The sequence below is a fragment of the Betta splendens genome, chromosome 1, assembly GCF_900634795.4.
Source record: "Betta splendens chromosome 1, fBetSpl5.4, whole genome shotgun sequence".
NCBI lineage: Eukaryota > Metazoa > Chordata > Actinopteri > Anabantiformes > Osphronemidae > Betta > Betta splendens.
The window spans coordinates 1033647-1057273 of NC_040881.3; the positions used below are offsets into that span (position 1 = coordinate 1033647).

At 49.3% G+C, this 23627-nt stretch overlaps 3 protein-coding genes across 8 annotated transcripts; 2 read left to right on the forward strand and 1 right to left on the reverse strand.

Annotated features, from left to right (window-relative positions):
- Window positions 1-134: 134 nt before the first annotated feature.
- Window positions 135-3695, reverse strand: LOC114867104 (equilibrative nucleoside transporter 2-like). Of its 2 annotated transcripts, none has more exons than XM_029169506.2 (13): window positions 3569-3695; window positions 2891-2942; window positions 2740-2821; window positions 2461-2603; window positions 2202-2341; window positions 1997-2131; window positions 1827-1924; window positions 1622-1697; window positions 1444-1541; window positions 1263-1368; window positions 1099-1184; window positions 830-1026; window positions 135-757 (listed from the first exon to the last, which is right to left on the reverse strand). In XM_029169506.2, the coding sequence occupies exons 2-13, from the start codon at window positions 2923-2925 to the stop codon at window positions 646-648; spliced, it is 1308 nt and encodes a 435-aa protein (XP_029025339.1). In that variant the 5' UTR covers window positions 2926-2942; window positions 3569-3695; the 3' UTR covers window positions 135-645. The 2 variants fall into 2 exon arrangements, with proteins under 2 accessions (XP_029025339.1, XP_029025423.1); XM_029169590.2 differs by having other exon boundaries at window positions 2891-2972; window positions 3569-3647.
- An 85-nt stretch (window positions 3696-3780) lies between these two features.
- Window positions 3781-13433, forward strand: LOC114867241 (E3 ubiquitin-protein ligase pellino homolog 1-like). 3 transcript variants are annotated; one of them, XM_041071264.2, is made up of 7 exons: window positions 3781-3803; window positions 7781-7947; window positions 10405-10534; window positions 10726-10827; window positions 11209-11406; window positions 11486-11674; window positions 11889-13433. In XM_041071264.2, exons 2-7 carry the CDS (start codon window positions 7862-7864, stop codon window positions 12465-12467), a joined length of 1284 nt encoding a protein of 427 aa, XP_040927198.1. In that variant the 5' UTR covers window positions 3781-3803; window positions 7781-7861; the 3' UTR covers window positions 12468-13433. The 3 variants fall into 3 exon arrangements, with proteins under 3 accessions (XP_040927198.1, XP_029025635.1, XP_029025719.1); XM_029169802.3 differs by lacking the exon at window positions 3781-3803 and adding an exon at window positions 4285-4478; XM_029169886.3 differs by lacking the exon at window positions 3781-3803 and adding an exon at window positions 7035-7252.
- A 147-nt stretch (window positions 13434-13580) lies between these two features.
- vps54 (VPS54 subunit of GARP complex) lies at window positions 13581-23591 on the forward strand. Of its 3 annotated transcripts, XM_029169181.3 has the most exons (25): window positions 13581-13737; window positions 15015-15176; window positions 15270-15511; window positions 16715-16799; window positions 16935-16969; window positions 17127-17258; window positions 17336-17362; window positions 17426-17721; window positions 17891-18017; window positions 18125-18154; window positions 18491-18598; window positions 18771-18826; window positions 19037-19133; window positions 19211-19479; window positions 19675-19804; window positions 19882-20063; window positions 20140-20252; window positions 20329-20392; window positions 20475-20580; window positions 20724-20811; window positions 21380-21501; window positions 21570-21650; window positions 21761-21868; window positions 21998-22092; window positions 22252-23591. In XM_029169181.3, exons 2-25 carry the CDS (start codon window positions 15026-15028, stop codon window positions 22355-22357), a joined length of 2850 nt encoding a protein of 949 aa, XP_029025014.1. In that variant the 5' UTR covers window positions 13581-13737; window positions 15015-15025; the 3' UTR covers window positions 22358-23591. The 3 variants fall into 3 exon arrangements, with proteins under 3 accessions (XP_029025014.1, XP_029024860.1, XP_029024932.1); XM_029169027.3 differs by having other exon boundaries at window positions 17336-17721; XM_029169099.3 differs by lacking the exon at window positions 18125-18154 and having other exon boundaries at window positions 17336-17721.
- Window positions 23592-23627: the final 36 nt, after the last annotated feature.

Below are 23627 nucleotides of genomic sequence, written 5' to 3' on the forward strand. Positions count from 1 at the left end.
GGGTCTGGTGTCAGAACCTGTTCATGACGATCAATAACGTTCAAGGACGGTCATGATTCTACTACAGGAGTTTGACAAAAATGTAGAACTATTAAACCAGAACTAATGAAGCAGTAACAAACCCACACCCAGCGTAAGTGTCACAGTTTATTATCAAAGCCAAAAAATCATTTATAGAAATAGTTACATCATCGTGGTATAAAAAAATAAATAAGAAAAGAAAACATCTTTAAAACTTTCAAACACATCAGATTTTCCTGAAGAAACGACACAAAACTTGATATTACAGTAACCTGATGCTTGCGTATTGTCCCTTTATGATTCATTATGTCCTTCAGCAACAACGCTGCAGAAGAAAGAAACACCAACCATTAAAGATTAAAACTTCAGTGCTAAAAATGTCAAAGCTGAGGATGAAATGATTTAAAAACCCAGCGTCACTGTGAAGACGAACGCCTTTGGCATGCTGTTAGTTAACCGTTGCTATGGTAACCAGGACTGCCCTAAAAGGCACCTCTGACTGTGTGCAGTCCCTTAACACTCTGATAACGGGTTAGGGTTGAGGCGTTTGCTCCTTTGGTGACGAAGTGCTTTGAGTGGGTTTCTGTTCACTTCTCCTGGACGGGGTCCGTGCGGCGGCTCCGTCTAAACCACTTTTCCCAGCAGGAAGGAGAAGGACGCCCCCAGAGCCAAACCCAGAGCCAAGAAGAAGGTCATTAGAGACCCGGCGGTCTCGCAGTCCTTACAGCGCACAAACCTGTGGGACAGACACACACAGTCACAGCAGGTCCACTGTGACAGCACGGCTGGAAACCACCAGGAGACTCACTGCGGCGCGTAGGCCATGCAGAGGCTGGCCAGGTACCCGTTGGAGAAGGAGAACAGCGCCATGATGGCGACGAAGGCCAGGTCGTGGCGGAAGAGGACGCTGAGCTGCGAGTTCTTCACGTTGCAAAACATCAGCAGAGGGATGAAGATGAGCCGAGTCAGCACCGCGGCAGGGAACAGGAGGCTGTCCTTGGACGGCTGCACACACAACGTGCTCATGAGTGACGCCAGTCAGAGGGAGCGCTGAGGCCGCTGCCTGTGTGGACTCACCCACTGGACGAGAGACGGGAAGCTGCGGCCGACCACGTCCATGACGTTGAAGACCACGAAGCAGCAAACGCAGGTGAACATTCTACCTGTGGGAGGAGGGGCAGCATTACATCACATTACAGTACAGCCAAAGCAGCGGCAGCCGCACGCTGGGCGGTCCTCACCCCAGGAGGCGTCTTCGTACACGCTCTGCACGCGCACGGTGACCACGGGAAACACCGACAGGGTGACGGCGAACACGCAGGTCACGCACAGAGCCATCAGCCAGATCTGAGCAGGACAAAGAGCACAAACCTGGTCACCAGCACTGGGACTGCGCCTCCTCTTAACAGAAAACGGCCGCACCTTCTTGAAAACAGCCAGAACCGAGGAGCGCTCCGGACTCTGCTCCCGGGCCGTCACACGCGTCCCGTCGGCCTCCAGGTCCTTGGCGCTTTTCTTCTCTTTACATGTAAAAACACAAAGGTTCCAGCTGAACCCGTCAGAACCCCACAGAACATCGGAACATTTGTGGCAAACGCACCTGTGCTGCCGAGGAGCTCGTGCGATGCCTCCACTTTTTCATTCTGAGCACCGTTCATGTAGAAACGAGCAAATTCCTGCGAAGACGAAACAGGAAACTCAAATGAAACCTGAACTGCATCAAACGTGTCACTACGTTTTGCTTTAAAACCGTTCCACCGGCATGGAGTAGTGTGGCTCCAGCAGGGACCTGGCGGCCTTCTCACCAGGTGAGGCAGCAGCAGGTAGCACAGCAGCGCCCCCAGCGTGGCCACACAGGGTGTGATGAAGTATCCCAGGGCAGCGGAGCGCTCGTCTGCGTTACCTGCACAGAGGGCTCTGTTACTGGACCTGAACCACCGCGGTGACGGTGCCTGTTTGGAGGTCTGGTTCTCACTTAGGATGGAGCACAGCATGGCGACGGCGGCGAAGATCCCGGCCAGACCCTGACCGCTCATAAACAGAGTGCTGTAGCGCGGAGGAAAGAGCCCGACGACGCCGAACAGGCTGCCCTGCAGCACGGCGCCGGACACTGCACACACACCGGCGTCACCACTGAACACTGGGCGCAACGCATCGACCCGTGGCTGCACTGAACTTACTGTTGATGAACCAGATGGTTGCCATGGTGACGGAGAAGAAGGTGTCCGGGTGCATGCAGACCTGGACCAGAACAGCAGTGAGGGAGAAGAGGAGGAAGATGACGACCATGCTGGCAGCCACACGGATGCGCTCGCTCACCCTGCACAGAGGAGAGACGGCCCCGTTTCACACGGTCCCTGAAGGCCTCACCATCAGAGGCTGCACTACAAACAGCTCACACTGGCCCTTCAGAGATAGATGAAGCTTAACGTGTGCTACCGCTGGTAGAGGAAGGAGTTGGCCAGCGTGAACATCAGCAGGGGCAGCTGGGACAGTAAAGCCATCCAGCTGTCGTAGTTGTAGTCCTGGGCCTGTGTGTGCGATGCGTCGTTACAGGTGGTGTTGAGCCGCTTGTTGAAATACTTTAACAAACAGGAAGCAAAAAGCAATTTAGCATCTCATTAACAGGAGGGAGAAATACACATTTAAAGAAAAAATTGTACTTATTGACTTATTGAGACATTTGCCACAGTCTAAGCAGTTTGGATGAAGCGACACCTGAGAGGCCGTCATGAAGAAGTTCCAGGGCAGCAGCGTTCCCAAGCCGAGCGTGAAGATGACGAGGGCCACCACGTGACCGCTGTGGGACACAACAGGTTACAAGCTGCGCGCGACAAAGCCCCGTTTGGGATGTGACGTGAGCACTGACCGGTCCGCAGGTGGACTCGGGCTCTTCATCCTCATCCTTCTCTCTTACGCTTCTGTAATGAAGTCAGGGGAAACATCACAACCTGCGAAGCAGGAGCCTCATGATACACGAGACAGCAGGTGAAGCCGACACCAGTCAGCATAAAAAGCAGCAACACACTGACTGAGAGGTCCGCTTCTGTAGCATCATTAGCACCAAATGAGTCAACACGTGGGCCCCGTTTCCAGTCAACAGTTTCTATAAAAGCTTTCTTTTAGCGAGAACATGAAAAATCAGTAAACTGACAGTAAACCGTCACAATATAGACTGTGATACAAATCTATGTGTATGTAATGACTCATAGTAGAGAAAACAAACGTCTTTGTTTATTATCTATATATTATATTATTATTAATATTTCTTTGATATCGGAGTTGAGGTTTTCGCTCAACAGAAAGAATATCAAACCGTAGAAAAACAGAATTAGTGTTAAACTCATAGTTCGTGCTGTTTGTGTAATCAAACTGTAAATACTGTTTAACCTCTGTGTAATTTGAAAAGAAGGCGCCTTCTGACGATAATGGCGGGTCCCTGTCGGTGCTGCCCACGTGTGTTTAGCGTTTTGATGAATTTCCCCTCAGATCAGTAACTTTCACTCTTTAGTAGAGCAGCGCTCGACCGCAGTCGGAACGAACTCACCTGACGTTCGGTGCCGGTTGTGCCTGGGTCCGACTGGGGTTCCGGTGCCGTTTGAATGAACAAGGAACGAACTCACATTTGCGCGCGTGGGAGGAGCAGCAGTGACGTACACATCGTGAGAGTAAAAAGCCGGGAGATCCGTGGCGGGAGATAAACGTGAAGCACCAGTCATAACAGCGTATAACACATCTAACCTGTGTGACGTCACGTCGGACAGTGGAACACACTGTTGAAGGTAAATAAATGACCAATACAAATTGGCATCAGATGTCACAAAGCCCGTGATTCGCAAAAGGGCATTTTGTGCAAAGTGGGTTATTTCTTTGAAAATATTAAATGGCGATGCAAACCTGTACAACCTCGGTGAGTGAGAGGGCTGATTTCACAGATAAACACCAGATGTCTCTCTACCAGAACATCGCTGATTTGTGCTATATGTGCGAGATGAAGTTGAGAAGTGAAAATATCAGGTAAAAGTTTGGAAAAAGAAAACGGCACAACGAGTGAGTCACGTCCAGGAGTGAGTTAAAACCTGACTGAGCAGGTTCGTCACCGAGGCTCAAGCTAACGTTTAAACGTGTAGTAGTTCTGAATATAGTGTAAATATGCATCACTACATTAACCTGGTATTTCTAAATAAAGGTTCAATATTTATTAAATGTCGTTTTTAATCTTCTCCAGTTTTTCGCCTGCTTCTATTGTGAAGTCAATGCGGAAGTAGGCAAGTCGTTCAGGAAGCGGTGAAGTTGATCGAAGTCGAATTGGGATTCAGTCCAGTTTAGTGTTGAACGCTTCAAAAGTCCTAAAACCAGAGCAGGAAGTCGGAACTGACTCGCTTTTTCTCCCAGGAACCGTGAACGCCGTTGCTAACAGAACCGGCGAGTTCGGGGTGATTGGACCGCTGGCTCCGGTGAGTTTGTAGTTGAGTTGTAGTTTGTGCTAGCAACAAGCTAGTCCGTTAGCCAGCAGAACTTTGATAGTGTTCAACTTTGGTTCGGAGTTATTAAAATTAATTAATAGGGTTTTGTAATGACGTAATGACTCTGCTCGCGTTTGCGCAGTTTGGGCCCAAATGTCTTAAGGCTAAAACCAAAGTTTTGTTCCAGTTAAATAGATCATCGTGAGCCTTTTTGGAGCTTCTATTAGTTTTAGTTTTTAGTTTGAGCTAGTTTATAAGGTTTACTTGTGACAGCTTGTTGGGTTGTGTTACATACATGTTACATAAACCTTCACAGTCTTTTATTATTCATGGATTATTATTATTCACACCGACTAATGTTCATTTTCATTGTGAGTTTTTCTTCAGAGTATATTTTCTTACTAATTAATGTCTGTGTTAGCGTGAAATAATCAAATGAAATGTGTGAGTTGTAGATATTTATAGAAACACTACTTAAGTACTTATTTATAGGTTGGTTTGACTTTTACTATAATATTTCAAAGTAGTACAGTTTTCATTTTTTGTAAAAGCCATCATAACAAAGCGTTTCTCAAATAATGAGCCTAAACTTTAATGGCTGTACATAGTACAGGCTCCTGATCTGGGCTCCAGCACCAGTTGTGGCTGGTCCGGCTGGTCCATCTGGGTCTCTGCAGCCCAGCTGGCCTCTTTTGTTCTGGCCACACACACTCATTAGTATGCACGATGGTGCTGGAGCATCTGTCCCTGCAGATGCTGCTTTTGTTCCTCATTTATACTTAAAGTCTTATTTAAACTTTGAAGTATCACAAGGTACCGACCTCTCTCATTATAAAGAACACATCTTATTTTCCTTGATCTTCAGGGTCCAAATTACTTTTGAGTCTTTGTTTGGCTCTGAATAAAGCACTGGTTTATATTTAATGCCCTTTAATTGAGACTGATGAGCACCACCGCCATGGTAATCTGGTTCTCGGTCCTAATTTTGATCCACACTCATTACTCTGTTTAAAGTTCCAACAATGGCAGCCTGGGCTAATCTGCCGGTTCATGTATTTTTGGGCACATGTTAGTTCCCCTGACCGGCCTCACCCATCACATGCTGTACATAACCGTGCTATTATATATATGAGATCTGTGAAGCGGCTCGCTGACCCTTGGAAGCCTCCGAAGCGTCTGTTGCCTGGTGAACTGTGTGAACAGTGTGTGAAGTCTAAGGGGCATTTCCTTGTCGAGGTCAATATGGAAACACGCTTGACTTGTGTCACCACTTTCTATGAAAAGGTCTGTGTTTGGTAGGTTGGTCTCAGTCTCGCACAGTAAAATATGGAATTTTTTCTAGTCTTTACAAATATTGTATGTTGCAATTTTGATTATGTGGATTTGTTAGTTTAGTGGAGTCAGGCAGTTGTTCGATCTTAAAAATCGGTCCGTTTCGTGTAAAAGACATGTCTCTGAATTTGATTACGGTGTTTAATCACGAGAAACAAGAAGTTTATGTAAAATTTCAACTCTTCAAACGAAGGAAATAAACTATGGTTAATATTCAGTTGACAAGATGAACTTGAGATTAAAGCCTTTATGTTAACACATTAATGAACACTATCAAACCTTGGACTTGAAGGCAAAGGCGATCTGTTGGTGTTCCGTGGGTAAGGTTAGTTCTAGCGTTAGTTCTAACGAGAGCGGGACCAGTGGCAGCTGAATGGAGGCAGGTGGACGTCGTTTGCTTGCATTGACAGCATGTGAGGGGGAAGGGCCCAGTGTCCTCCAGCCTCTGAGTGACGGCGACAGAGCTCCATCTTTCCCTAGAGTCGAACTCACGAGTCCAGTAAAACTACATTTGTATTATTGTTGACACAGATTGTCGTACATCCATAGAAGCGTTTCTCACTGCAGCCCAACAGGAATTTCTGGTTTCTCTTCAGGCTAATTCGCAGAACGTGGACATAAAGGATGTAAAGGTCCTAAAGTGCAGGATGATCTGAACCCATGAGTCACAAGCGAGGGGTAAAATCCGCTTTGCTGCGTAAACACAGCGACATGTCAGTCTAGCAGACACGTCATCGTCACGAGAGGGAAGAGACGCACAAAGAATGGTTGTTTCTGAGGAGTGAAGTGGCTTCACAGCCTCCTCTGGCGTCCAGCTATGGGCCCTGAATGCGTCTCTGTCCCGCTGTCATGGCCGCCATGATTTGGACTGGGTTCACTCTGAACGCTGATACTGGGTCTAATATTTACCTACGAGTCCTAAAACATACACGTTCCTCCCAAATTAGAGACACAAGCAAAACTAACTAGGAGTTTCTCTCTGCATGTTTCATACACTGGTGTTCATTCTGTTTCCGCTTAGCTGCAGAATGCTGCTGGTCAGCTGGGCCGTAGACTGGAGGCCTACGTTTGACTGGGTGTCTGGTTCCACTGACACTAATGATGCACCTGTCGGCCATTTTAAGCTGATTCAGCAGGTTGAATGTGGGCCGATGCTCGTGGGTGAGCGCTGCTCGGACTGTGTGCTCATTAACATACTCAGCCCATGTGCTGTAGTATCAGCATTACTTTGAGGGTTAAAGGATGTGTTGCTGAGGGGGTTCATTGTTTAAGGGTATCTTCTAGAAGTTGAAATGTTTCAGAGTGGGACTCCAGGAGGTGTTGGCATCAAAGCTATGGCCCTGAGGACACCCTGCTGCCCAAGCTAAACGATGGTCTGCTTCAGTAACGCCTATCAAACAAGCCCCGACTCTACACATCATGCTGACACCACTGTAAAGTTCTTATCATTATTTGCTATGACTACTGTCTAATGTTTTAAAACTGGTTTCTTATTAGATCGAAAGGAGAGATTTCTGTTCTAACGCTGAACCTTTGGAGACACCAGAGCAATGGATCTCTGTCAGCTCTGTCTTCAAAGGCTGGAAGGAAAACTCTTTTTTTATTTCAAAGAATTCCTCTTGTTGCATTTGACATGGTGTCTCAGCCCTCAGACTTCAGATTGGAGCTTCTAGAAGAATGCTGTGCCGGTGTTTTGAATGGTGCAGGGGATGAAATAAGTTGTGGTCTGCTGAGTGAGCCCTGTATTACACCTAACAAGCCCTCTCAGTGTACTGCAGTGGCTCCCAGCTCGCAGCACAAAGACACTGTGGGCGTATTGTTGTGATGAATGGCGTAGTGTTGAAGCCTTTGTGTGTGTTTCTGTGAGGGCGTTTACACTTTGAATAGTCTCTGTCATATTAGCTGACAAGTAAAACTTTTTATACATCTTCAAAACATTTAGTTTTTGTTTGTGTCTGCAGGTGATGTGTCGTTTACTGATGGAAACACTCTGAGGTGACGCCATAGACTCCTGAGCCCTGTTCCGTCAGAAGGCAGCACAGATGTTTTCACTCGGTCACGAGAACATCTCCACGTCCCCCTCCTCCACCAAAGGACCCATCAAATATGGAGAGCTCATTGTTCTGGGGTAAGACCTTCCGTCACTGAGCTGGACCTTGACTCCTCCAAATGCTGGTCTGGCTTGTTAAACGTTTACTTTAACATGACAAAAATACTTGAAACCTCATCTTTAGTGTTCGTCTTTGTTGTGCGTACCTAAAATGAATATAGGGTGTTTCCGTTAGCTGCTGACTGGGTAAATCAGTATTAGCTGGGGCAGAAGGACGGACAGAAGGAAACCAGCAGGACGGTAGCTCTTGAGGACCAGGATTGAGCGGCCCTGAGTTAGGTTGTCCAGTTGCATGGTTGATTTGAAATAGCAGCTTTGGGGAGTTGCTGTTACGGGTGTTTAAGTCAAACATACTGCTACATTTACATTAGAACATGAGGTGCAGCAGCTGAGGCTTCATCAGATCACATCAGGTTCAACTCTGGCTGCACCTTAAAGTGCAATGCTGCTTTGCTGCTTCCTCTGCCAACGTATAGGTGTAAGACAGTAGCGTTAGTGCCATATGACAGACTAGACAGGTTTACAGTGTGCCCTCCAGGTGCAGTGGCAGGACTGGACAGCAGTAATATGGAAATAGTCTCAGTCATTTCCCTTTTATGGTCTTTAAAGCAGCTGTACAGCAAATCAATCAGTTATTTCCTAGTTCGACACATTTCAATGTAATATTATTGCAAATATTCTGCAAAACTGTACAAATGGGTTTTTGTGATTCATACATTTAAGAATTTTAGGCACCAGCTTTTCATGTGAGGTCCCCTCTTCAAAAGAGCCTGAGGACCAACTTTCGTCCTGCTGGGACCTCAAACTCAAGCCTGCTTGGTGTCACTGTGGCTTTTTGTCACTCGTCGTCGTAGAACATAGAACAGTGAGCAAACTCTGGGTTTTCACACTGGGTCCTGTCCGGCTTCAATGGCACCAGAGTTTCAGGTTTAGAGCTGTGTCGATGGGCTCGATAACTACACAGCTAAAGTACTGAAACCATAGTTCTGGTCCAAATGAATGAGTGTTTCAGTTTGTATCAACTCCACATGTTCAATATCTCTATATCATGATCAGTGTTGTTGTTTCATCACAGTGCTGCTCGTGATGTGGTATCAGTTATCTGATGGTTCACTGTGCTGCATACGAGGAAATGAGGACCTTGATATAAAATGTGGAATGAAACCAAATATGTAAACACGTTTATTCTGATAATGATGATAAACAGATTCCTTTATTTGTTCAGTGTTTAGTAGCATGTGTGCAGCAGTGTGTGTTTGGAAGCAGCATAAATCTCAACTCCAAGTGTCGAGAAGCTCCACCACAGCAAGGAATGCAGCCCACTTCCTGGACTGGAGGCTGCTCGCTGTGGACACCGGAGAGGGACGGGTTCAGCGAGGTCGTGGCTGAGCTGCGGTTTCAGACCTTTTGTTTGCTTGTGTCCACATGTGAACAGCTTGGCAGAGTCTGACCTGTCAATTACTCCAGCTGTAAGGTTTCATTTAAAAAAGCACTTAGTTTGTGTGTCTCCTGCTGCAGCCACGGCGGTGATGTCTATGAAAAAGCGTGACTCCTACTTCATGTCAAACGCAGGAAGTCGTCATCTTCCAGTAAAAGAATGGCTCAACTGAACTCTTATGTTAGGGTTAGGGTTTTATTTTTGAATCTGCCCTGGCTTTGAGCCGGAGTAATGTTCCTCGTGATGTTAACGCAGTTCAGGTAAAGCTGTGTTCACCACACTTCCTCAGAGCTTGATAAATCTTAAACCACATAACTACCACATCCTGCTTTTTCCTCAACTCAAACCTTTTCAGCATTTTCTTTCCATTTGAAGATAAGCGAGGGGAATTCACGTGTTCTCCTGCTTACGGGCAGTGCAGAGATAAGCACAGGATGTTTTAGGCTAGCAAAGCACAAACACAACAAGCTGCTGTAATCCACTGGCCTGGTGCCACCATAATTATGAGAACCGGGACTGGGACTGGTCACGCTGAAGAATGGTGAGCCTACGTCAGCCTTGGGCTTTCACCACTTCCTATCAGACACGTTGATTAGAAGAACTGTATCTAGTGTAACCAGCCCACTGTACATGAGTCGCTCCTTTGAGTAAAGAGAGGAGACAATTCAACCAGACAGAGTGTGTAAAGGAGGCTGAGCTCATTACGGGACCATGACAAAACAAAGCTGGGCAGAAGCGTTCGCTGTAGTAAACTAGTCTAGTCAACGTAAAGAAGGAACGTGTCTGAAATAGACTGCACACGTCACCAGACCTGAATCCTGACGGATCACAGACTGGACCACCGTATAAACACTGGCTTTGAAGCAGCTTTGGACCCGACCTTTATGACACTGGGAGACGTGCAGGCTGAAGGTTCTGTACGGAGCCTGTGGTTCAGTACGAGACACGTGAGGGATGTGGTGGCTGAAGTAGATGATGCGTGAGCGTTACGCAGCAGCGCGTGGTTCTCACCCGCCTTTCTCACCTCTCGTCTTCAGGTGTAACGGTTCTCTGCCCAATGGCGACAAGGGCAGGAGGAAAAGCCGCTTCGCTCTGTGCCGCAGGAACAAAGCCAACGGTGTGAAACCCAGCACCGTGCACACGTCCTGCACGCCTCAGGCTGCCAAGGTGAGGGCTCCACACATGGAAGGCACTCGTCTGTGTGGCACTGGTCTTATTTTTCTCCAGATCATCTGTAGTTGTGAAAAAACTGTCCCATTCAATATTTCCTGCAGAAGCTGTTCCATCTAGAACACAGTGATGCCTCCGCATCATGGGCTAAGCTAAGCTTGTAACGGAGTGTGTGCTGTGTGTTTTAGGCCGTCAACAACAAGGAGCAGCACAGTATTTCCTACACGCTGTCCCGGTCACAGACGGTGGTGGTGGAGTACACCCACGACAGCAGCACAGACATGTTCCAGGTCTGTATCGTCAAAAGGACACAAACAACCTCTAATGCTGCCGTTGTATTTGCCTCAAATAATCTTTATTGATTATTGTCTACGTTTAGGGGCTGGAGGCCAGATCTGTAGGTTTAGGCACAAATCAGGCATCAGTGAGGTTTGAATGAGACCAGTGCTCTAACCACTCACCTACAGAGCCTGCATAAAAGAAACAAACTGATGTGTGTTACATAATAATTACAGCATAGGAAAGCAAGAAATCAACAAATGAGGGAAGGATTGTATGAAAAAACATAAACACTGTGGCTTGTGTAGCATACTATTGTTGTAGAATGTGATGATCTTGCTTCTAATTAATTAACTTTAGTAACAGAGCCTGAATCAGCTGTTTTTGTACAGATCGGCCGCTCCACAGAGAGTCCCATTGACTTTGTGGTGACGGACACAGCCCCTGGTGGTCAGGCCAGTGCAGACAGTCCAAATATTCAGAGCACCATCTCCCGCTTCGCCTGCCGCATCATCTGTCAAAGGAATCCTCCCTACTCTGCACGGATCTACGCTGCAGGGTTTGACTCCTCCAGGAACATCTTCCTTGGGGTGGGTTTGCGTTGTGAACGACGGACAAATTGCTCCGGGTTCGAGAGAGATTGAGATTCAATTCTTGATGTCTCCTCAGGAGAAGGCAGCAAAGTGGAGGATGCAGGATGGTCAGATGGATGCTCTGACCACCAACGGCGTTCTGGTGATGCACCCACGCCAAGGCTTCAGCCAGGACTCCAAGCCCGGCCTGTGGAGGGAGATCTCCGTCTGTGGCAACGTCTTCACTTTGCGGGAGACCAGATCGGCTCAGCAGAGGGGCCGGATGGTGGGTCACAAACACGCAGTGGAGGCAGACTGAGCAAAAGAAGGACGTGGCCCTGGTGTCATCCGATCCAAAAACACTTTGACATCACTGTGTTACTGACAATGGGTCACCCGTTCAGTGGATCCGTTCTAAATACAGTAATAAAGATGATTGACATGCTGTCAGCAGCAGGAGCCACGCCCCCTTGACAACGCTCTTTCCACCTGTTTTTCAGGTGGACTCTGAGTCCAACGAGCTGGCGGACGGCTCCCTCATCGACCTGTGTGGCGCTACGCTGCTGTGGAGAACGGCTGAGGGCCTGGCTCACACTCCCACCCTCAAACACCTGGAGGCGCTGCGGCAGGAGCTCAACGCCGGGCGCCCTCAGTGTCCCGTGGGCTTCAACACGCTGGCCTTCCCCAGCCTGCGCCGCAAGGACGTCCTGGACGACAAGCAGCCGTGGGCCTACATGCGCTGCGGCCACGTGCACGGCTACCACAGCTGGGGGGGGCGGCGCGACCCCGAGGTGGAGGTGGAGTGTCAGGAGAGGGAGTGCCCCATGTGCCGCGCCAGGGGCCCGTACGTCCCTCTGTGGCTGGGCTGCGAGGCGGCCTTCTACGTGGACGCGGAGCCGCCCACCCACACCTTCTCCCCCTGCGGCCACGTCTGCTCAGAGAAGACGGCGGCGTACTGGAGCCAGATCCTGCTGCCGCACGGCACGCACGCCTTCCACGCCGCCTGCCCCTTCTGCATCCAGCCGCTGAGCCAGGAGTCCGGCTGCGTCAGACTCATCTTCCAAAGCCCGCTGGACTAGAAGCCACTCCGGTGTTAATCCAAAGCCTCCACCCAGAGACAGATGAACAAAACCGCTGTCAGAGTTTTGGGGAACTTTTGTAACTTTTTTTATAACTTAATTTAACGTTATTTTATATTCAACAAGTGCATTTATCTGGTTGTTTTCTGATCTTTGGAACTATGATGTTGAGTCAGACGGTGACATAATCTCTGCTGCAGAAAATGGCCTCACTATTTATTCCCACACCTTTCTTGCTGTCTCAGCATTAACGCTTCAGGTAGGTTCACCCGCTTTGGGCCATGTTGGTTCGGAGGCTTTCTTTTGGCATCCACTGGATTTTTTTAACAGCACAGTTTCAAAGTGTGACACAGGCCCCTTAAACCACTGTCTGATCCATAACAAACCTGTGTTAGATTGAGTCGTCTTAAATCAAGTGATCTTTGTAGCGTTGTCGCCTCCTGTTTGCAAGCACAATAATAGAATAATTCCAGAATAGATTGCATCTGAAGCTGCTGTTATTGAACCTAAAGCCCATTAGCAGGAATATTTGTTTTTTAATCAAAATAAATGAATGAATCTGCATTCATTTTAAAACATGTTATGTCTGGTTTAACTTTGAGCAGGTAACTGGACCTTTGTTGATGTTCGATGTCTTTCCTCCAGCGACATCCAAGGTGCATAAAAACACAATAAATGATAAGACAGTTTCTTTCATTATATTGTTGTTATTCCTAATTTGTTGCCATGTGGAACATGTGTCGACTCGGACTTGTCTTAGAGCGACAGCACCGGGTTCTGTTCAGGAAACTTTGCAAACTTTGAGGTGAGGTCTTCTGTTGTTTTTAGTCAAACCAGTGCAACCTCGGCTGCAGTAAATAAGATGCATGATGGTGAAGGTGTGAACTGAGCAGGTTCATCCTGCCTGGTTGTTTTCTCCACCGTGTATTTGTGATGCAAACAATAAAACGCGTGTCTGACACTGACTATGTCGTGTCATTTATTCTCACTGCGGGGCACCGAACCCGGTTGATGGGTTTGGTGACAGTAGGAAGCAGAACACCGCCGGTTCCGAGCTGTTCTGCGACTGAGTTCGGACCGGCTCGTGTCCGTGCTGGGCCCCGGAGCCAGAGGGCGCCGTTTAGTGGTCAGGCGGCAGCGAGCTCCGCCTCCCGCAGTGCATGATGGTCGTCGTACCGGTGGCGTCAACGGCCGTCGTTCGCCCCCCGGTGCCCCTGGTGCTCCGGTGATGCTAAACGACCGGCGCCCGCTGCTGTGCTTCCGACGACCGGTAGGGAAGCGGCCGAAGCCCCGCGGTCATTGGCCCGGATGGACCTGCTTCACGCGAATGTCAGCTAGCTGATAGCATTAGCATTAGCACGTCTACGTGTAATAAGCCGCTGGACGCTGACAACATTAGCTTTAGCTTTAGCCTCAGTTTATAAGAGGAGCCATAGTTTCTGCGCATCAACTGTTCCGTCTTCGCAGCTACGTTGTTTTGTGTGTATTGTGCCGTGAGTTAAAGCTAAATTCCCACAGGCTAACGAATGGCCCAGAGCTGAGCTGCTGCTAGTTAGCATTCCGCCGGCTAGTTTCTGCCACAGCAGCCATCAGGAGCGATAACAGCACATCTGATTAAAACGGTCAGACTTCATTACTGGGACGAGACACTGGCACTGGACCAGCTGAGGGTCATCAACGCCCCAGTGCTCGGTACCGGGGCCCCAAATAAGTTGGACTCCTCAATCTCTGGATGTGAGACACGAAATGACCTTAGATCTGAACCCCTGATCTGGAAGTCTGCCTCCAGAGAAGCGAACGAACACACTAAAAAGCACGCAGCTTGTGTTTGTGGGTCCACGTGTGGACGTGTTTGACACTAGGTGAAAACTGCAGTGATGCAGTAAACGCTGACCTGCTCATGCTTCGGTCGGGGCTGGTTGTTTAGGACTTTACCTTAAAGGCTTGAAGCTAAAAACCACTGATATGACTGTGATCACAGCATGGGTGATATGTACCAAACAATTCACACCCAAGTTCAGGTCATGATTGTATCATATGATACACAGTGTAATCTAATTGGAACGATTGTTTCTATTTTTACCTCCCAGACGTCTCAGGAGTTGGTTGGAACCAGCAGCAGAGATTGAAGTTTCATCCTTTCACGTTGAGGCAGAAGCAGCGTTGCTTCTGTCCTGTCACAGCTGTCATGAGAGCAGCATCAGAGGGTCCGACCCCCTGCGGTGCGATCAGACAGATTAGGGCGGTCTGTCAGCACCGCAATGGTTTATGGGAATAAATGCCCTTGGAAAGCAGTTGCACAACCGTGTATTAATACTGCAGCGATTGTTGGTTTCTGTGTTTCTCTCACTGTATGTCTCAGTTACAGTAACACATAATAAGCTAAGAGTTAGTTTCCTAAAGCTGAATATAAAACTTCAGACATTTAAAAGGCGTCTGACATTTTAGGCTGATTTGGGTTTGGACGTGTAGTCGAATAAATTCCATTCCTGCCTGGTTTAGGTTCACCAGTATCTGCTAGCAGCTGTCTCCCTCTGTGCCTTCCAGCCTCCAATGCCATGGCCTCCAGCCACAGCTCCTCCCCAGCGCCTCGTCCCAGTGGTGGAGGCCGGGATGGGTTCTACCACAAGGAGCAGGAGCCTTCCTTCCCTCGCTGCAGACCTGTGCCTGTCAGATCTCTGCCTGACGTCTGCCCGAAGGAGCCGACCGGTGAGCAACGGCCCTTTGAGGCCCTAACTTGCATATTCAAGCGTTTAGTGCAATTGTGTTGTAACTGACTGGGTGTTTCCTGGGGTCCTGCAGGCGAGGGGCGTGGCCTGTGCGACGGCCCGTCCGTGGTGGCAGAGCATGACAGGTGGACGGTGTTCAGCTCCAAGGTCAACCTCCCCGCAGCGCTGAACGACCCGCGTCTCGCTAAACGAGAGTCGGACTTCTTCACCAAAACATGGGGCCTGGACTTCGCAGAGACGGACGTGATGCCCTCCTTCTACCTCCCCATCATCACCAGGGAACACTTTGGGTCGTACCTGCAGGAGATGGCTCAGGTAACAGCCCCACTGAATTATTCAGGACTTGGAGGTGTGAAGGATGAATTCAGTCGTCGCTGATTTTCAGAGGATGGTTAAATGACAGTCAGGTTATTATTCAGCTCCATCTAAAGATGGCGTGTTGTGGGTGTGTTGGGAATGCTGTTGAGGCAGGCTCCACTTTTTCACTTGAAGCCTTCACCTGAATCCTATTTGGATTCAGACTGTTTTCAGGTCAACACTTTTTACTTCTTACTAATTACTGCTGCTCCAGGTTCTGATTAGGTTGAAGTCCAGTGAGCTCCTCAGGTTAAACTAGAATCATTGACATCCCCATTGTTCTTAGCAATGCTGGTATGCACAGCCATGAAGGCAAGGCTGCCGAAGCTACACTACATTTATCCAGTTAAATTGGTAAAACTGTTCTATCTTTCCCTGTGTGATGTAGCACAGATTTTCAGACCTACAGCCAAATATTAGAGCTTCTTTGTTTCCAGTTCTGCTCAATTGACTGTTGCAAATTATTGGAAACATGTTGCGTGTTATTCATTATCTTCCCCTGAGTAAAACTAAAAGAAAACTGGCTTCAGTTTGAGTGCTGTCAGGACAGCACTTTCATTCCATGTTGTGGGTTCTTTAGTCCAAAGGTCGGTCTTGTGCTGTTGGTTCATTCAGGTACATCCACACGGGTCAGTACATGCTAAATCACACCGTCCATTTTGTTCTGCTTTTTCACTCTATTTGGCTGAGAATTCGTCACCTAAACGTAGCAGAATTTTATTGTTCTGGCCAGTATTCAAAATGTGCGGATGCCAGGAAACCGCAGCCTTCACCTCGCTGTAGATGAGCACAGACGCTTTGACCAAGCGCCTTCTCTGAAGCTGCTTTGACCTGAATGTGATGGACAGTTACCTTGGTAATTTGCGGTTGAGTTTTCTCGCCTGACTCCACTTCCTGGATTCTGGGAGCTGGTCATGTGACAGCAGCCTGAGTGTCACAAGCAGTAAAAGATCAGATAAGACGAAGATCTGCCGGCCTCCTTGTTCTGTGGTGGCTGACTTACTGTTTTCATTCTTTGGGGGCTTTTGTTTTTGTCCTGTTACCTTCAGGTCCAACTGTACATTGTTTAACTCATGGAGATTAAAAAAAGTAGTTCCTAATTCATCCATTATTTGCTTCTTTAGTTTTAACCCAACAGCCATTGTCCCACTTCATTTTTAGAGGGAACGGATCCACGAGCGCTGCAAGACGATTTGTCCCAACAAGGACGACGTGGACACCGCCTCCAGTGTCACCACCAACCACGGTATGAATTATTAACCTGCTGGTGACCTACACCCAGACCTGTCCCTGAATGCCTCACGCCACACAGAACCTACACTCTGTACAGTCCCTGAATGCCTCCCCACTATTTTAATCTTTTCTTGTCTTACTCCAACAGACAAGTCTAGAGCTGAGCTGGACCAAGTCCCCAAGGTAATGCACAAACTCCATTCTTAGTTTTTATTGTATGAGTGTGAAAGTGTCAGAAAATAACTTTATGCACTTGAGGCTTAACCAAATCACATTCAGCATCACACTTTCCAGTCGTTGTTGGTAAATTAGTTCTGCTCGTCTCTGTAATGACTTTCAGATCTTCATGAAGCCTGACTTTGCTCTGGAGGATCCCGCTACGTTCAACACCGTCCTGCCCTGGTCCCACTTTAACAGCGCTGGAGGAAAGAGCAGCAGAGACGTGGCCTCGTCTAAGCTGCTGCAGGAGAAGGTGAACGCTTGAAGGACTCTGTTTACAGGTGTGGCTGTCCGGAGCAGGGGACACTAACCTGTTGTGCCTTTTTCCAGCTGAGTCACTTCCTGGACGTGGTGGAGGTGAGCATCGCTCGGCAGATCTCCCTGCGCTCCGACGCTTTCTTTCACGCCATGTCCTCGCAGCACGAGCTGCAGGACCGTCTGCAGGAGACGCAGCGGGCAGTCGCTGTCCTGCGGGGCCGCACTGCTGCTATGGATCGCGTCATGTGCCAGGGGCCCCTGCAGGCCCTGCGCACCGCTCTGACGCGCAACAACTGTGTGAAGCTGCACAACAAGCTGAAACTGATGGCGGCGGTTCATCAGACGCAGCCCACTGTGCAGCTGCTGCTCTCCACCTCCGAGTTCGTGGGTGCTCTGGAGCTCATCGCCACCACCAAGGAGGTGCTGCAGCAGGAGCTGCAGGGAATCCACAGCTTTAGGTGAGCAGCAAGTGATGATGGGCAGGTGCTGCCTCTGGAGTCCCTTTATCCTTCTGCTAGAAAGCTCAGTCATCACCAGAACCACGGGTTTGAAGAACTGTTACAGTCCCATGAATGAGCTCTACCAGTGTGTTCAGACCAGTCACCCGTGTGTGTCTGTGTTCTTCAGACATCTGGGATCACAGCTGTGTGAGCTGGAGAAGCTGATCGATAAGATGATGGTGGAGGACTTCAGCATGTACGCCCGCAGCGACCTGAACCGCAGCCTGAGGGACGAGCTGCATGTTCTGGAGAAGGTCTGGACTGGCATGATGAGAAAAGATGGCTCCTATATGAGAAAACAAATGCGGAAGATTACATTGAGGGGTTGTAATGTATTTAATGGGTAATTTGCTCATCACAGGTCCAAAAACCAAACGCGGCCTTAGAGAAGGTGGGAAACACATGCACTCACAAATGCAAGAACTACCCCATAAAATCACACCTGAGCCCAAATCCAGGCCTGTTGATCTAGATCTGTGTTCAATCAGCTGTGGTGAAATGATTGAGCGTTTGTTCCCATGTGCTTGGCGTCCCAGGTGGGCGGGGTTAAATGACTGTAGGGCTATTGTCTGATTAATACGACTTGGTTGAGATTTCTGTTGAGGGGTTCTACAATATGGTTCTGATTGTGTGATTGTGGATCTGCTGCTGATCTGCTTTGGCCTCGGCTTGTGGCGTTTCAGTGGGACTGTCTTTTATCTGAGTGTGTGACGTGTGTGTGTTTTAGGAGCGCCTGGAGTCGCTGGTGTTCGGGCTGCTGCGGCAGAGGAAGCTGGACTTTCTGGATATTTACAGCGATGAGATGATCATTGCTGCCAAGGCCATCGTCGCACAGGTACGAGGACGACGCAGAGAAAACGTTTGAGGAAAGGGTTTAAAAGCTGCTGTGTCACCTGAATGTCCAGTGGGCTCTGCCTCTGCCTCCAGCCTGTTTCTTCCTACATGAACATCCATACATTTTATATCAGGTCTTTCTTGTTTGCTTGTAATGACTCTTTGTGTTGCAGTGTGTGTCGGAAAGTGTTTTGCACATAGAAGAAATTGACACTGAAGTCGTCACAAAGTAAGTAGAAGCCTTAATGTTCATACTCACACAGGTGTCCGTGTGAGCTTTCAACTGTGTGTGTTTGTGTGCGTGCGTGCGTGCGTGCGTGCGTGTGCATCTGTCTGTGCACGTTCGTCTGTGCGTGTTTGTGTGCGTTTGTGTGTGTGTGTGGATGTTTGTGTGCGTGTGTGTGCGTGTGTGTGCGTCTGTGCGTGTCTGTGTGTGTAGGCTACCTGACCAGATGAGGCTGATGACGTTCCCTCAGTGGTTTGAGCTGCTGAAAACCGTCTTCGAGACGTTCCTCCTGTTCTTGCAGAGGATCAAGGTGGGTCTCGTCGACCTGCAGCTCAGGCGGTGGCTTCTCTGTGTTTTTATTCCTCTGCCGTCTGCTCCGTCTGTCAGGCCACTTTGAACGTGATCAGAAACGTGGTTCTGGAGGCTCTGGACTCGAACCGGAGGAGCCGGTCCCTGGAGGAGGCCGGCGCTCGGGCCTGGGCTCAGGACCCCCTGCGGGGGGAGGCTGAGCTGGCCTACCTCACCCACGAGGGCCTGTTTATTAGCGACGCCCTGAATGAGGCGGCGGCTCAGGATCCCACCTCCAGGGTCCAGTCGGGTCCAATGGAGACAGCTGGTACCGCCGACGGCGCCGTCAGCAGGGAGCAGAGCATCACGTACGTCCCGTTCATGTGCAGCGTTGCCAAGGTTTGCGTCATCAAATGCTCATTATGTCAACGTTTGATCAGGTAGAAAACCTCCATCACGTCTGCTGGCGCCGTCTTTTAACCCGTCCGTTGAATAAATCTGTTGGGGTTCTGGGTGCGTGGACGTCACCCCACCGGTCCACTAACCAGCGTGTTGGTTCCCAGGTCTGCTGAGAACATGATGCCCTCGGACCTGGAGCTGAACCGCGTGATCCACAACCTCCAGGAGCTGCTGCACTCGGCCTCAGACGTGAGCCACGATCGCTGCGTCAAAGTCCTCACAGCCAGAGCCAAGGTCCGAGAGCAGCCAAAGAACTCAGCTCAAACCAAACCAAACCAGATGAGGCTTTTAAAGAGGCTTTGAACCCACAGGACAGTTCTCTGGAGCGTCTGAGCTCGGCCGAGTTCGTGGGCCTCTCCAGGGCCGTGGAGCGTTTCGCCAGAGACACCGAGGAGCTGTGTGGCCGACACAGCGTGTCCCTGAGGGGGGCGCTGCAGAGCCAGGCCAACCGCTTCGTCCACCGCTTCCACGAAGAGCGCAAGACCAAGCTCAGGTACGGCTGCAGCGTCTGTGGACCTGCATGTTCAGAGAAGAGCTCTGACCTCTGCCCCCCCGGTTCTGACCCGCAGCCTCCTGCTGGACAACGAGCGCTGGAAACAGGCGGAGGTTCCTGCCGAGTTTCAGGATCTGGTCAACTCCATCGCTGGCGGCAGAATCACACTACCAGAACGCAAAGCACCAGGTACCTCTGCCTTAACAGCTCACATCATCATCAACACACACGTCTTCTGATGTTCAGCCGCTGTTTGTTGTTGCAGGTCCAGACGACAGGAAACCCACAGAGTTCCTGCTCGTTGGTGGACAGAAGTACGCTGTTGTTGGGTACGTGAGCTGTTCACACCCCCGCATCGTAATCGGGTGACGGGTTGGGCACCAGCTCAAATGCTCAGCCTTTGTGTTTCAGTACGGTTCTGCTGCTGATCCGGATCTTCCTGGAATACTGTCAGTGTGTCAACGACATCCCTTCCATCGCCACAGACATGCTGACGCGTCTGTCGGACCTCCTCAAGGTTTGGGACACGCAAATGTCCACCGATTTACTCCCACACTAATTTCTGTTTGTTTAAAAAACCAAAACAAATGTAGAGGTTCTGTCAATAAATCAATTGCGTAGATGAGCAGCAGGACCAAGTTCTGCTCTTTGTTTCTGCAGCACTTCAACTCTCGGAGCTGCCAGCTGGTTCTGGGAGCCGGAGCCCTGCAGGTCGTTGGCCTCAAGACCATCACCACCAGAAACCTTGGTAGGCGACGAGACGTGCACGCACGCAGGCACGCACGCACACACACACAAATGCACGCGCACGCACGCACGCACACACACACATACACAAATGCACGCGCACGCACACACACACACAAATGCGCACGCACACACACACACAAATACACACGCACGCACACACACAAATGCACGCACGCACACACACGCATGCTTGCGCACACACACACACACACACACACACACACACACAAATGCACACACACACGCAGGCACGCACACACACACACACAAATGCACGCGCACACACACACACACACAAATACACACGCACGCACACACATAAATGCACGCACGCACACACACGCATGCTTGCGCACACACACACACACACACACAAATGCACACACATGCACGCACACACACACACAAATACACACGCACGCACACACACACGCATGCACGCACGCACACACACACACACACACAAATGCACACACACACGCATGCACGCACGCACGTGCACGCACGCACACGCGCACACACACAGGGAAGGACTTGCTGCTGATGTGTGTGTTCTTCGTCTGCAGCGCTGGCTTCCCGCTGCCTGCAGCTGGTGGTTTACTACATCCCCATCATCAGAGCTCATTTTGAGACCAAACTACAGCCCAAACAGTTCAGCGCCCTCCGACACTTCGACCACATCACAAAGGTAACGCACAGGTCACTGGACACGGCTTCATGAGGCTGAATGTGCTGACGCTGCTTGTTGCGCTGCAGGACTACAACGACCACATAGCAGAGGTCTCTGCCAAGCTGGTGGCCATCATGGACGGTCTGTTTGAGAAGGTTTTATCCAAGGTGAGGCTCCAGCAGGCAGTGTGGTGGCTTTGACTCCTGCTGTCCAGCTGTGTGACACCTCTTTGGACCAGTGGTGTCAGCAGTGTGATGATGATGATGGTGTGTTTCAGTATGAGGTGAAGGCTCCGATGCCGTCGGCCTGTTTCAGAAACGTTTGTAAGCAGATGGCAAAGATGCACGAAGCCATTTATGAGCTTTTACCTGAAGAACAGACGCAGGTGAGATTTGATTCTCCCATTTCAATACATCATATTCATATTAGCATAAAGTCTAGTCTATTAGTTTATTGGCCCATGCATGGACGTGTGTGCAATCACAGGACAGATGTGACAATGTGTCCTCTGCAGATGTTGTTTCTGAGGATCAATGGCAGTTTTAAAACGCACCTGAAGCGTCAGCTGGCTCGACTGGGGGTGGTGAATGACGGAGGACCACAGAATGGGTAACGCTGTGCTACACAGTTCAACACAGGTCACACTAACCAATGAGCTGTCGCTACAACACAGAACACACGGGAGCGAGAGAGCCCAGAGCGCTGCTGAACATGTCACGTCCAACGCGCCGTCTCTCTCTCTTGACAAACTGGTGTTTCCTGCTGCAGGTTGGTCACGGTGGACGTCGCCTTCTACTCTGAGAACCTCCAGGCGCTAAAAAACCTGGAGCGACTCGACCTGAACATGGCTGAGATCTGGGAGCAGAAGAGGTGACGGAGGCCAGAGTGTCCAGAACCACACACTGTGAGCGAAGGGCCTCGACCTCGGGCCCGATGGCAGCCGGCTGAGAGCAGCAGCTCAGCTCCACCTTAGGACTACTAACACACAGCCTCCTTAAAAACTGCTTCACTGTGGGAGACTAGCAAATGTCAGAGTCTCGTGGGAGCGCAGGGTAATTTATTTTCTGTCTCTACTGTTATTTTTCTCCAGCGATGCTGGAGCTGAAGGGATTTTTTTAACGCACATTGAAACTGAACTTTTCGTGTTGCTGGAACACTTTTGTGGAACTTTTCTAAGAGATAATATAATTAATTTTTCCTCCTGTCTGTGCTGAATCCATGGACTGGCTTCAGGTTCAGGCTGTTTTCCTACACATTCATGCTTTTTAGTCCAGAAGGCCAAACAATCTGACCCAGAGGAACTTGCAGCAGCAGAAATGTGGTGCTGAAGAACCTATTTCCTGATTATTTACATCTAGACAGTGAAATCAGATACATCATGTCTTACCAAAGTAAAACAGGAAATGGATTCTTTGCGTCCGACCATGCATGCAGTTCTCCTGCTGCGATGAGGCTCAGATGAAGCTCATTTTTATACGTGTAGTTGAATAATGAGTGACTGCAGAACATTAAGCATGAAAATCCACTGTGGAGCTCCTGACGACATCCCTCCTCTTACTCCAGTTTTATTTCATCTGCATGAGCCCGATTCCTCCAAGGCACAAAACAGAACGGAACAGAACATCTGATTGAGCGCTTGATTCCCTGTGTGTCCATTGGATCTTATTGGGACGTTTGCTGAGCGTTTTCTGAGCTGCACAAGTGAAACATACTGAAAGAATCTGTGACAGTTAGTAAAGCTTCAGCATCTGTTTTACTTTGGGTGAGAGTTGATACATGTCAGCCATGATCTGCAGCGGTACAAGAGGCTGATCCTCCCTTTTAGCAAACGCTTAGTGCAGCTTCAGATCTCCCGTTAAATCAGATGTTCTGTTCCCAGGTGAAGTTCAGTCTGTCTGAGCTCTAACACATCTGTCCAGCTGTGGTCACGTCACAGAACAAGGTGTGATGTGACTAAAAGCTCCTCACAGCTTCAGAAGTGCCTGAGCTCTCCACTACTGTGCCTACCACACCACTGTGTGCGAGCGGCTCCACCCTCACTGGGGGCTTTAGGTTCAAACCGTTGTGACTGTTCAGACCTGAGGTGAATAAAACAAGATGATGGAGCAGCTCGTTTTGTGTTGTGTTGATGACGATGCAGCAGG